Source organism: Girardinichthys multiradiatus, chromosome 3, assembly GCF_021462225.1.
Source record: "Girardinichthys multiradiatus isolate DD_20200921_A chromosome 3, DD_fGirMul_XY1, whole genome shotgun sequence".
NCBI classification, from domain to species: domain Eukaryota; kingdom Metazoa; phylum Chordata; class Actinopteri; order Cyprinodontiformes; family Goodeidae; genus Girardinichthys; species Girardinichthys multiradiatus.
The window spans coordinates 20,232,595-20,246,177 of record NC_061796.1 but is presented as its reverse complement, the minus strand read 5'-3'; the positions used below and the strand labels follow the sequence as shown (position 1 = coordinate 20,246,177).

The 13,583-nt window shown below is 40.0% G+C and overlaps 1 protein-coding gene across 3 annotated transcripts in view; it reads left to right on the top strand.

Moving 5' to 3' along the window:
• Positions 1–13,583, top strand: part of LOC124865930 (NIPA-like protein 2) — a 43,640-nt gene that overhangs the window by 24,242 nt on the left and 5,815 nt on the right. For all 3 annotated transcript variants that reach the window (XM_047361454.1, XM_047361453.1, XM_047361455.1), the window contains 5 exons: positions 2,526–2,585; positions 7,319–7,440; positions 11,080–11,176; positions 11,435–11,570; positions 11,782–11,870. In XM_047361454.1, the coding sequence (XP_047217410.1) occupies positions 2,526–2,585; positions 7,319–7,440; positions 11,080–11,176; positions 11,435–11,570; positions 11,782–11,870 (504 nt within the window). The remainder of the gene's footprint in view (positions 1–2,525; positions 2,586–7,318; positions 7,441–11,079; positions 11,177–11,434; positions 11,571–11,781; positions 11,871–13,583) is intronic.

Sequence of the window (13,583 nt, the reverse complement as noted above, 5' to 3'; positions counted from 1 at the left end):
TTTCTCATTGTGATTGTCAGGGGTTAAACAGAGCCACGGTACTCCAGGGCTCAGCTTTATGCTTTATCATCATGGGAGGCTTTCTTTAACACATCTTCAACATTATACTTTTTCTTTTTTCAGGCTTAAAAGCTCAGTATTCGTAGTGATTACTTGTAAACAGTGTCAGTCTTAAACTATACACACTGGTCACTTTATTAGGTACACCTTGCCAGTACCAATGAATACCCTCTTTTCTATTTAGAACTGCCTTAATTTTTCATAGTGTAGATTCAGCAAGGTGTTGCAGATTTTGACCCATATTATTATGTTGCTGCAAATTTGTCAACTGCACATCCATGATACAACTGCTGTAGACAGACTGTCATGCTGAAGAACTCCCTTTGAAATGATTCAAGCTAGCTTTATGACAGGGCACAATGGCCTCGTGATTATAGCCATGGGAAGATACACTGTGCATATAAAGGGATGGATATGGTCAGAAACAATGCTCGGGTAGGCTGTGGCATTTAAACAATGCTCAATTTCTACTAAGGGACTCAAAGTGTGCCACAAAAATATCCCCCACACCACTACAATTAGCCTGAACCATTGCTACAAGGCAAGATGGATCCATGTTTAGCTATTTGTGTGAATAATTAAAAAAGTTCACCTAATCCCATGGCTGCTCAGTTTGTGTGCTGTACAAAATAAATTGTGACTTAAATGTGAGGTTTAATAAATGTCTCTGTCAGCTGTTCGATTAGGGTAAGTAGTTAGCTTGCAGTTAAAATATTCCGTTAAATCAAATCACTTTATTGTCACTTTGTTATATACATAAGAACATACAACTAATCAAGATCTCGATTACACTAAACACAAAATAAATAAAGGTATTTAATAAGTGTAGTGATAAGCACATAGTCTTGACAGCTGTTTAACATTTTAACAGCTTGAGGCAGAAAAATGGTCTTGTGGTTCTGCTTTTGATGCTGTGGTACCAATTGCCTGATGGCAGTCTGTGTGTTGTCATTCTGGAGGATATTCTGGACGAAGGCTGCAACTGAATGTAACAGTTCATTTCATATTTCTTTACAACATTAGTCTGTCCCTTATTGACAAAAGCATTGTAGCTTGGTTGATGCACAACACAGAGTGCCTTCTGTGTCTGACTATGCATTCAGTTTGTCTCAGAAGTCGGAACTTGGATCTGGACATGACTTCACACCCAAGTAGAAAAATGTTCTGGTTTCAAGTTGAGAAACCAGTGAAATTTGTTAATTTTTTTTTTGTGTCAGCTATTATTAGCAGTACAAGCAAATAATAATGTATTTCTCTCCAATTTGTGTTCAGTCACTTTTTCTAAAATAGATGCTGAACAGCCCGATGTTTGCTTCTAGCCTTATTCAGTAAGAGCCATCAGAAGTACTAATAAAACATTTACATCTGCAACTTTCACTAGATTTTATAAGTGTAACAGCAATATTAGATACAGAGTTCAGGACTGCTTGTAGACCTCCGACCTTCCCAGTCTGAACTGCGTCTTCGGGGCGGGGGGGGCAATGTTGTTGTATTTCCAGCTGGAAACACAGAAAATCTTTTAAAAGTCTTAGATTTTCTGAGTTTCCAGCTAGGCTTTCAAGTTAAAAGAGAATACACAATAAAAAAAGACGTGAGAGCTGTTCAGAACAGAGGGTTGCATCGCACTGTGTGATTGGCACTTTGATTCATAATTTCATTCAAACTTTTAAAATCTGCGTCCACAAATGCAACACACACATTCCAGTCCTGAATATACAGAGGCCTCCTACACAGAAAATCTGTTAAATGTGTTTTGGCCATTAAGTATTAAGAATCTTCTCCATGAGCGTGATGTAAAGTGACCTCCTCACTGGCTGCTGTCAAACATCTTTATGTCTCCCTACCTACTCCATGTTTGTCTTCCCGCTTGTTTTTCTGTCTCAGTTTGTCTGGCCGTGTGGCCGTCCATCTGTGTTTCTGCCTGTTTATCGGCACGTCTATGTGTCTGCACGCATATCTATCTGTCTCGCTATTCGCCTCTGTGACAGCTACACACTGAGTGCATTTGTCTCCCTCAGCTTGGTACATGTCCCAGGGAAACATTTGCAATACTAATCTAAGGCTTAGCTCATGTGAAGCTGATTGCTTTTCACTGGCTCAGTTTTTGACAGTGATATTGATGAGTGGTTTGAGGAAAAATGCGACACGATAACAGCAGATTTTGATGCCGGTATTATGGAGTTCTAATGAGCTCCATGTATCTGAGCAGACAGAGATAGTATTTGTGGATCAATACAAGCATGCAAAGCTCTGAAAGGGCTTTGCGCCAACATGCTGTCCATTATGTGCCTGGACATGACCTCACATAATTGGAGTTTACATGCCACATTTAAAGTTCTCAAGTGACTAGTGAAAATTATGATTTGTAACATATTTTAAGTCATATACAGTGTGCAAACAAAGTACTGTTGGAAGATTAGAATTAATAGTGGTTCAACTAACTAAATATGTTTTTTTATTTTCAGCCAGCGCTGTTATATCTGTGTTTTTCTTGAAGGAGACGGTTCGAGCATCTGACATTGTTGGTAAGTAAACTATTAATGCTGATACAGAGTTGTACTATGAGGCCACAAATTCAGTTTGGAAGAAAACATTACAAGACCTATACTGAAATATTCGTCACGTGTAAAGTTTGGCCTCATCAAGTGAAGCATAAAAATAATAAAATGGTGAAAACAGGAATAAATTGATATGAACATACAGACCAATTTACTGGAACCCCTGTTATGTGAAAATTGCATAAAAAGTTAGCTTTAATCGCAGTAGCATAGTCACATTGACAAATGTAGAAAAATTCAACCTTCAATTTGAGAATAACTATTTACAAGGTAGTAGAAACAACTCCATTATGTTAAGAAATAATTTTTTTGCAAGATTATTGGTACCATTTACATTGTCAAACTCTGTTAAAACTAATTGAATCAAAGCATTTTATTTTTCACTTTTTCGCATTGCTCAGATTTTCTAGGGAAGTTCTAATTCCTGTTTCCCCGGGGGTTTCAATATAATGTTCTGCAGAGTTGCATTTGCTTTGGCCTTTGGCAGCTAGACTGGACAAATTCCCATATTTATCTTTCCACAATATGGATAGACTGCAAAAAAGTCTTGAGAACTGTAGCAAAGAGTGGCTTCTTGTGGTGACTAAGTCTTCATTACAATCACTAGGCACTATCTACATGCTAACTGGATGATTGGGATTAACTGTTAAAAATGTCAACATGTAGAGTTTGCTAAACCTTACTGGGCCTTTAACTAGAATTGTGCTTTGGTCAAGACTTAAAGCTACAGTAGATAACTTTTGTAAAAAATTATTTTTTACATTTTTGTGACTATATCTGTCACTATGTCCTGACTGTACCATATGGTACAGGTGATCTGTGAAAAAAATCAAGCTACTCTGGCTCCTCCCAGTGGTCCTGGTGCCATTTGTCAGAAACAATCAATCAGAGCCACGAGGAATGTCTTAGCAGTGTCAATCACGCTCGTGAACGCGCTGCTCTCACCCCTCCCCCACACAGCCTGTGCTGTCACTCAAGATTAAGTCAATGTAAAGCATATCGTTGATGTTTCGTCCCTATACCAGTGAATGTGCCATGGCTGTTTATCCACCGTCATTGGTAGCCCTGCTTACTGGCCTGCACGTTCACAGCAGGATCCGCTGTGGAGGGAGGGCTGGAGCACAGCAGAGATCAAAGGGGAGGGACCTTTTAAGGTGTGCTTCTTCAAACTTTCAGACTAAGTCCATGGTTTCCTCAGAACATCGCTATTTCCCCCTCCTCCCTACTCCCTCCCTGAAAATGTAAAAAAGCAATTGTGCCCACTGATGGGCACAATTGTGAAAGAACTGTGATGGTGTGGACGTCTTTCTCTCCAGAGTGCATAGCTTAATGTGCTGCTTCAAATAAAGAGAAAACATATGGCCAAATTAACAGAATTAGTTCACTACACATGCAATCAATTTTATCCAAAGAATTCTTAGTTCCAAGACCTCAGTGGATATAGGTACTCAAATTAAAAGTTGATTTTTACACATCTTTATTAGGGATGCCAACAAATGTGCCTAGCTCTGTAATATTTACAAAAAAGGAAGTCAAAAATATATTGTATTGTCTTTCATTCGTTCATTACAAAAATAAGCTGTGCTATGCTCAGACATAATCACAATGTTTTGTATGCTACAACAATATTTTGAGTGTGCTGATAAATGGCATGATTGTCATGGCTGTCACAATGATGACCATCACAGCTGTTGAACTGGAAATGCATATCAGCGCCTCACAGCTTTGTTGCTTTCCCACATAAAAAGGCAGCAATGTTTTTTTTGCCCTCTTTGTTTTTGTACTGTAATTGGTGCATGGTGTTCAGCAATAATTTGGGGAAATTTTCACTGTAAAAATGCATTATTTATAATGAGAGATATTAATGGAGGCAGGCTTTGTTTTTCAGTAATGTGCTGTGTCCAATGAGGTAAGTAAGCTAAACTGAAATAATTAAAACTGCATAAACCCGGAATGTGGTTGTTGAGATTAGCTGCATCATTTCCACCATAACTTTAATAAAGGAATAATGTTGATGGCATAAAATATCCAGTGTCCAATTTGATTATTCAGCTGATGCACCAATGAGGCTTTTCAGGACCAATACCCATTTCTTGTTTTTCTTTGAGGGCTGATCATACAAGGAAAAAAAAGTCATAAAGATTACAAGATTATCCTCTTTTGCACATTAAAGTGCATTTTCCTACTCTTAAACAGATTTTTGCTAAACTCAAAACAAGAAAGTGCATTAGAAAACATGCTCTTTGATGAGTGCACAAATGCCCCTTTTCGACTGGCTCGATTTGGCCCTATTCGCTATACGAGCGTTTCCATTACAGTTTTTTCCGTACCGGTACCTACTTTTTTGGTCCCTGTTCCTGAGCAGGTCCGACTAGGGCTGAGTAGGGACTACATGTGACATGAACAGACTGCTGTTCACTGATTGGCCATGGGAGGAGGAGAATGAGGTTTTCGTTGAGACAATGCTAATGTTAATTAAACTCAAGAGCAACTACAATAATATTAAGGACCATAGTGGCTGGAGCGGGTCATACATGTAATTTTACCATTTATAGATCATAAACCATGCCTGAAGGCTGACAGAAAAGAAAAGAAAATTCAATTCAGTTTATTTATATAGCGCCAATCCGCAACACATGTTGTCTCAAGGCACTTCACAAAGGGTTTGGAATGGTGCGGGGTTGTTGTGAAGGTTAGAATAAACTACTGAGTGTTAGAATTTGGCCATTTTAGAAATGGCTAAGTATAATAATAAACTGATAAAGTGTGTTCATGTAGAGCCCACTGGTGGCTATTGTTATACTAAAATCCACAAGGATTGGGGGTACCTCTCTCTGTCAGACTGATTATAACCATCGGAAAAGAAAAGGGGTCGCACAGGTAGCAGAAATGGAGGGTCTGTTTGCACCTCAACCATAACTGAGTCGGTTTAGGCTAAACCTGACCCCCCCCTTACTCCATCCAACAGGGAGGGAGAAAAGCAGAGTTAAAATAACTGGGGAGTGTTGTTTCTTGTTGCATTGTGTGAAATGTGGGTAACTTTAAAATGGGCTAAGTCAGTTCAATCAAATCATACAGATTTCAAGTCAGGTACATACATTCCAATTAATCCCAACTATCGAACAGTGCAGTCAGATTCAGTTATTTATTCAAATTGGTTAAAAAGTTTTTCTATCTAAGGAAACCCAGCAGATTGCATCCAGTCAGTGACTTGCAGCAGTCATTCCTCCTGGATGACCATGTAGAGACAGTGGACAGTCACTGGCGTTGACTCTGCAGCAATCCCTCATACTGAGCATGCATGTAGCGACAGTGGAGAGGAAAAACTCCCTTTTAACAGGAAGAAACCTCCAGCAGAACCAGGCTCAGTGTGAGCGGCCAGTGTGACCGACTGGGGGTTTGAGAGAACAGAGCAGAGACGAAAAAAGAACACAGAAGCACTAATCCAGGTGTACTTTCTATGGGATGGAAAAGTAAATGTCAAAGGATGTAGCTCTTTTAGTGGTTTCATCTAGCAGAAGCTTGGACGATGCCCCCTTCCAGAAAGGTGTCACAGGTAGATACAGTCAGGCCAGGTGTAGCTTCTAGGAAGAGAAAAACAGAGAACATAAAGTTAAAAGCTGAAATAACAGCAAATAATGCAAAATTGGAGAGTAGTATGAGAATGTAGCAGAGAGAGTGCAAGTGGTCATTATGTCCTCCAGCAACCTACGCCTATTGCAGCATAACTACAGAGATAGCTCAGGATAACCTAAGCCACTCTAACTATAAGCTTTATCAAAAAGGAAAGTTTTAAGCCTAGCCTTAAAAGTAGACAGGGTGTCTGACTCACGGACTAAAACTGGGAGCTGGTTCCACTGGAGAGGAGCCTGATAACTAAAGGATCTGCCTCCAATTCTACTTCTAGAGACTCTAGGAACCACCAGTAAACCTGCAGTCTGAGAACGAAGTGCTCTGTTTGGAACATATGGAGGAGGGAGCAGGCAGAGAGCCGCTGCCCGTAATCAGACTGCCTGCGTCCGACCAAACGGGAGGACGAACCCACTGAATCTGCAGAGCACGAATATGCAATATCCAACCTAAAACTAACTTCAAAGGTCATAAGTCCGCAGTTTTACGCTTTTAAGTCCTTGTCCTCATTGTTGCCATGGATAAGACAAAAACTTCCTTGTAAAGCCCAAAATTGTAACTTCTTCAGGCAAACTTTGGAGCTTCACCATCCAGACAGCAGCGTCTCTCCTCTCCGCTTCTCCTGCCACACCTCCCTCTCATCAGAACCCGTGAGCCTTATTTAATAAGTTCTGGCTGGGCTGTGGTCCAGATAATTATCCTAGTGGATCATTTTAGACATAAAAAACTTAAATAAGACATTCTTGCATATATATTAATACAAACATTATTAGTATTTAGCTTATTAATGTTTTTGTTTTTTATTTATTTATTATCATTTCACGCAGATTACTTTAATGTGAAAATGTAAGTAACATTAATAGCAGCACAGCTCTACACTCATGGCTGGGGGCGGGGCTTCAGCCACCATAGCTTCAGCCGTCGGCGGGTCAGTGGAAACACAACAGTTATCGTATCGAGTAGAGCGAAACCGAGTGGAGTGGAGCCGCACCGGCTAAAATGAGCCAGTGGAAAAGGGGCAAAAGACATGAAGAACTTGACTTGCCTCTCTGCTCTCTTCTTTCCCATAGGTGGCAGCCTGGCCATAACTGGAACATACGTCCTGGTGACTTTTGCCCCCCATGCATCCACACACATCACAGCTCACCTGGTCCAGTACCATGCCATCAGCTGGCACTTCCTGCTCTACCTTGTATGTATAATCCTCCTCAAGAGTTGAGTAATATTGATGATGAGAACTGATGGATGGCAATGACGGTGTTTTAGATGACCCTTTGACAAATAATTAGACAGCCTTCATCTGTGCTGTCAGACTACACGACTTTTATGTCTTTCTGATCCTTCTGTATCCAGATTTAAACTGTAAACTGGCCTTCTGATGTGTTATTGGTTTTTTAAAAGATGTAACCACTGGAAAATAACCAACATCAAAAAACGGCCTAACTCGACCCTCACACCTGTTGAACACCTGCTCTTTTTTTCTCAGCGTTTCTGAAGGTGTGATCATTGTAGAATTCCTGTTTTTGCAGTATAAAATGAAAATGCCTATCCATTTGCTAGCCTGGTACTATATCGCTTCAACCAGCTAAAGTATAAACATAGCTGTTGCCATAGTGACATATCTGGAGCACAGAGCTGAGTTGAAAATCAGAAAAGGGTAATGTTGGCTTCAGATGTGAACGCTTGACTTGGTTTAAAATCACTCCAGAGATGCTTTTCAGGGCAGATCCTGGATTCTGCTGCTTATTAAGTGATGCTGGCAGTCCTGTGCACTGTTATCCGGTTTTAAAGTTGAGCCATTATTTTGTAGTTTGGATAGTTTTCTTTCACTAGCCTGAGACTTACAGGTACATCTCAAAGAATCAGAATATCATGAAATGGTTCAATATTTTTTATCTCTTATTTCACTAAGTGAAACACATAGGTTATAAACATGAAGGTTCATTACACATAGAGTAGGAGAAACCTGACTGGCCTGACCTCAACCTTCTTGAACACCTTTGGGATTAATTAGAGTGGAGACTGTGTTCTGGTTTTCTCATCTAACTATGAACCCACTCCTAAACCTTGTGGAAGACATTTACAGAATAGTTAAAGTTGCTGTTTTTGGCAACGGTTGGCCCAGGGTAAAATACAGAGGTGACATGATCATGCAGTGGGGATTTACAAATTGGACCGTATACATTAAGAATAGGATGTCATCAAAGTTAATTTACATGTGAAAGTAGATAGACAAATACTTTTGGCCAAATAGTGTATTTCAAGCCTTTGTTTCTTGTACATGTTTATGGCTTACACATAATGAAATTGGTTTGAATATTACATAAGATCAATAAAAAAGGATATTTTAAACAAAGATGTCAGGCTTCCAGAAAGTATGTTCATTTCTACTTACTTAGTACTTGGTTAGGTCTCTTTTTGCATGAATTACTGCATCAGTGCGGCGTGGCATGGAGATCAACCTGTGGTTTGGCAGTGTGGGTAGGTGCCAAGTCCTGCTGGAAAGTGAAATCAGCATCTCCATAAAGCGTGTCACAGAAGGAAGCATGAAGCATGATTTAATTTTTTGAGATGTACCTGTATACTGTGCCTGTCTTGATTGAGATGTTCCTCAGAATCTTCCTTAAAAGAAATTTCAAATATAAGAGAAAACATAATGATGGCGAGCAGCAACAGAAAGGCTGCTAACGATTGGTGTAAACTGTAAATCTGGTGTATTACAAATATATTAATACCTCTTGAACCTTTTTCTAATTTTTCAAAATACTAACACAACTTTAATGTTTATTAGTGGATTTTATGTTGTAGACAAATCAAACTGGATGTAAATGAGACATGCTTTTCAAAGTTTTATATACATAAAAGATTTGGAAAGTGTGAGATGTATTTGTTTCTAACCACCCTGATACCTTTTACTACAATACCAGTTGCAAGTTTTTTTTTTAGTTATGTCTCTACCAGCTTTTCCCTTCAGAGACTGAAATTTCTGCCCATTCTTCCTTTCAAAATAGCCGAAACCCCACTAAATTGGATGGAGAGCATCTGTGAACAACAATTTTGAATCACTGCCAGAGACAATCAATTGGATTTAGTTGTAAACTTTGACTAGGCCTTTCCAACTCATGAACATGCTTTGATCTACAGATTCCATTGTCCAACGGTCTGTATGATTAGGGTCACTGTCTTGCTTAAAGTCTTTTACAGCCTCAAACAGGTTTTCTTCCAGGATTTCCCTGGAACATGGATGGAGGTAAATCCCAACTGCATAATACTGCCACCACCGTGTTTTACTCTGGGAGTGCCATGCTGAGGTTAATTAACACTGCACATCAACCTCAGCATGGCACTCCCAGAGTAAAACACAGTGGTGTTTTAATGCCACTTAGTTTTCCACTACACACGGCATTTTGGTACATTTTTGGTTGTATCTGATGAAGGCACATTCTTCTACATATTTACTGTATCCCCTGCAAACTGCAAAAGAGATTTCTCACTGATGTCTTTAAAGAATAGGGTTCTTCTTGCAATATTCCAGAAAGGCCAGATTTACTGCAGAACTACTAGTTGTCCTTTGGGAGAGATTATCCCACCTGAGCTATCGATCTCTGTAGCTCCTCCAGAGTCCTCCTCCAGAGTCCTTACCTTGGCTGCTTCTCTTATTATTCTCTGCTAGCACAGAGGTTTACAGTCTTAGTGAGGTAGTAGGTTGGTAATTGTGCCTTTCCATTTTTGGATAATGGATTACACAGTGCTCCGTTCTAGCTATGAAGCTTGGCACATTATTTTATAACCTATAACCTAAACCCGCGTCAAAGATCTACTGTGTTTCTTGATCTTCATGATTCTGTTTGCTCACAGGTTTAAAGGTGGCTGAAAACTAATTCATGCCACACTTTTTGAAGTTTAAAATTTTCATTCAACTTCAATCATGCACTACTTTGTGTTGGTTTATCACATAAAATTCCAGTGAAATACATTGAAGTTTGTGGCTTTTAATATGGAAGAAGTTAAATCCTGTTCGTCTGACCTGTGAAAACTTTAAGAGTACAACAACTGCATGAAAAGAGAAAGAGAAATGTTCATGCAGGTAAACTCAGATAGATGTCTAGGGAGACAGATAGACTTGACCTATGATGGCCCCGCTTCCTCTGGCTGCCGTGATCATTGGTGTCTGAAAGAGAACGCTGTTTGCATTTCAGGCAGTGAATTTGTTAATTCTCGGCAGCTGACAGAGGGACGGCCTCCAACAAGTGTGGGATTAACTGTAGCTGCTGATTAATTTAAGGAAATTAACTGACTTTTATTAATTGACTTTTGCTCATTAGCAGAGGTGATCCCATCTCCTGCTGTTTGGTGGTATTCACTGTGTTTGTGTGTGTTGCCTTTAAGGACCCAGGTCTTTGTTAATCCATTTCCACATAGAATAATTACATTCTGAAATAAGCCCTTTAGTTAACATACTTACTACGACACCAGGATGACATTGTAAGGTTAGCTTGCCCTTTTTTGCTCAATACTGCTGCTGGGCTCCTTTCTTACTCTGCATCCAATAAATCTGTGTGGTGTTTATTGGAGGTCCATGAACAACCGAATGCCCTTGGACTCACAATGACAGCACCAGGACCTTCTTACTAAAGACAAGATTAGTTTTTTTTACCACAGTCATTTATTTCAATTCAAATGTGTGATTCATTGGCTGTGTGCCACATTTTCCTACATAGATATGACAGTGAAGAAAAGTTCAATTTCAACGTTCTGTTTCTGAACAAACTTTGAGCAAATGAAATCAACATTATTAACTTTTATAACCCTCCTTTCTTTCTCTCAACAGTTTGTAGAGGTCATCCTGTTTTGCATTCTGCTCTATCTATACAAGAGGAGGGGTGTGAAGCACATTGTCATTGTGATGCTGCTGGTGGCCCTGCTTGGTATGAACAACAAAAGGAGGGCAGAGGTTATGAATTAAGCTAATTTAAGTATGCAGAGGTTGCCTTGTTGCCAGGATACCAACAACAGACCTCTATTATTTCTGTTAAGAGATGAGTAGAAAACAATGGGTGAAATATTAATTCACACTGGCAGAGATAAACCGCCTCCACAGGTTTAACAAGAACAGGAGAAGAATTTCTTTGTTTCCACAAGTTGAACGAATGCTGAAGTGCTGCTTTGCCTTTGTGCTGTTGCAGCTTCTCTTACAGTCATCTCGGTCAAAGCCGTGTCAGGGATGATCACAGAGTCCATAAAAGGCCAGCTGCAGCTCATCTACCCCATCTTCTATGTCATGCTCATCGTCATGGTGGCCTCCTGCGCTTTTCAGATCAAGTTAGTCAAGGTTTTTTTCCCAGCCTTTGTATAATATTTATTTCCTTGTTTATGTCACCCCTGTTCACAACAGGCTAAATGCATCAATGGATTTCAAGTTTCTAAACATAGAAAATTATATTGTGAGTTTATCGCTATCTGCAGAAAACCTATAATATTTGTTAGAAAAATAGAGTGCCACACAGCTTGAATCTTGTTTTCTTCTCCACAGATTTCTCAATCAGGCTATGAAAATGTTTGATGCCACGGAGGTGGTTCCCATAAACTTTGTGTTTTTCACTGCAAGCGCCATTGTTGCAGGTATGCAAAACACTCTCTGAGTTGATTTTCTCTTTTGTTCTTAAAAAGTCAGGTTAGGATCTACTTTTTGTTTAAATAAATACTACAGAGACTTTTGCAGTGGTCTGAAATCTCTGTGTTCACTGCATCAGTTAGCCATATTTGGTAGCATGGCCCTTCTTATTTTAAGTCATTTCAATTAGACCTTCGGCTGCCTGATGCCACACTTTGTTCATCTGCGCCCTTAAAACTCACTGCTCCTTCCACACTTATAGGCATCCCTGGTACAGATGTGTAAAACCCCTAAAGTACATAAATTTTTTTTAAGAATAATAATCACGCACTAAAATTTCTTTAAAAATGCTGATCTGAAAGTCTATAGAAAAAAAGAGATTAATCAACATTAAAGCCGTTCCATTTACTTTAAAAAATAGCCGTAAGCCTCAAAAGTTTATGTGCAGGGTGTGTGGGGTCTGCAGAGATTTTAGCAGCTCTTTTCTTGACCCTAGACCTGTATAAGTCCTGGATGGAGGGAAGGTCAGCTCTGATTATTCTCTCTGCAGTCCTGATTATTCGTTGCAGTCTGGACCTGTCCTGTTTTGTGGATGAGCCAATCCACACTGAGATGGATGAAGACAGGACAGACTGAATGATGGCAGTGAAGAAGATGACCAGCAGCTCCTGTGGAAGGTTGAACTTCTTGAGTTGCCTCAGGAAGTACAGTCTCTGCTGGGCCTTCTTTCGAACAGTGTCTATGTGTGAAAACCATCTCAGGTCCTCAGAGATGGTGGTTTCTAAGAACCTGAAGTGGTCCACGGCCGAAACAGAGTTGTTGAGGATGGTGAGGGGGGTGTATGGGGGTGGTGTTCTCCGAACATTACTGTATTGTTGTCTTGAATATCCAAGTGTTTCTCTGTTTGTTTTTTTTATCACTACATAATTGTAATTAGTTGATAGTTTGTGTAATGGTAATCGAGGGGAGTAAAATCAGGCAACAAAATTGTTAGAAAGCCATCGTCTTTTTTTTTTTTCCACTGTGTCCTGTGAAGCTGGTTGCCAACTTGCGCCAGGGCAGATATTCTTTACAAAAGGATAACTCTAGACGCAATCCTAATTGCGTGACTGACTTTATTGAATTAAGAATAGATCCAGCATAAAAGTAGGCAGGCCACATTAATGTAGTAGTAACCTGTGTTTGTCTGACCTTGAACCATTTGGATTATTTGTGTGTGGGTGCTTGGGTGTGTATTTAGGTTAAGTGGGTGTATGTGTGGCGGTGCACAGTTGTTAGAGTGGCAAGAACGTTAGAATTCCTGCAACACACAGCACCCAAAAGCAGCAAAGGACAGGTGGACTCAGCTCCGGAAGGCGGCAACAGACAAAAGGCATCACAAGCACTCCCACAAGGCTGCGTTCACACGGCAGTTGTGGGGGTGCCACACTCCCAGATAATGCACACTGTGAAATATGATGGTGTGTGCCGTGTCACAAAAGATTTTCAGCTGCCATTGGAGGAAATCTGTCACGGTGGCCTCTGAGTCATCTTCTGTGCTCCCAGGAATGGCAAAGAAAATTAGGTTGTTCCATATACTACTTGCTTGGATATTCAGTTCTGTCTCCTTCATTTTCCTGTTGTTGCTGAAGAGCTATGTTATCCCTTCAGTGAGTTTTTGGACACTTTTCCTTCACAGCTAGCATCGCCACCTGTTCCTGCCAGTACTCTGGCAATTACCT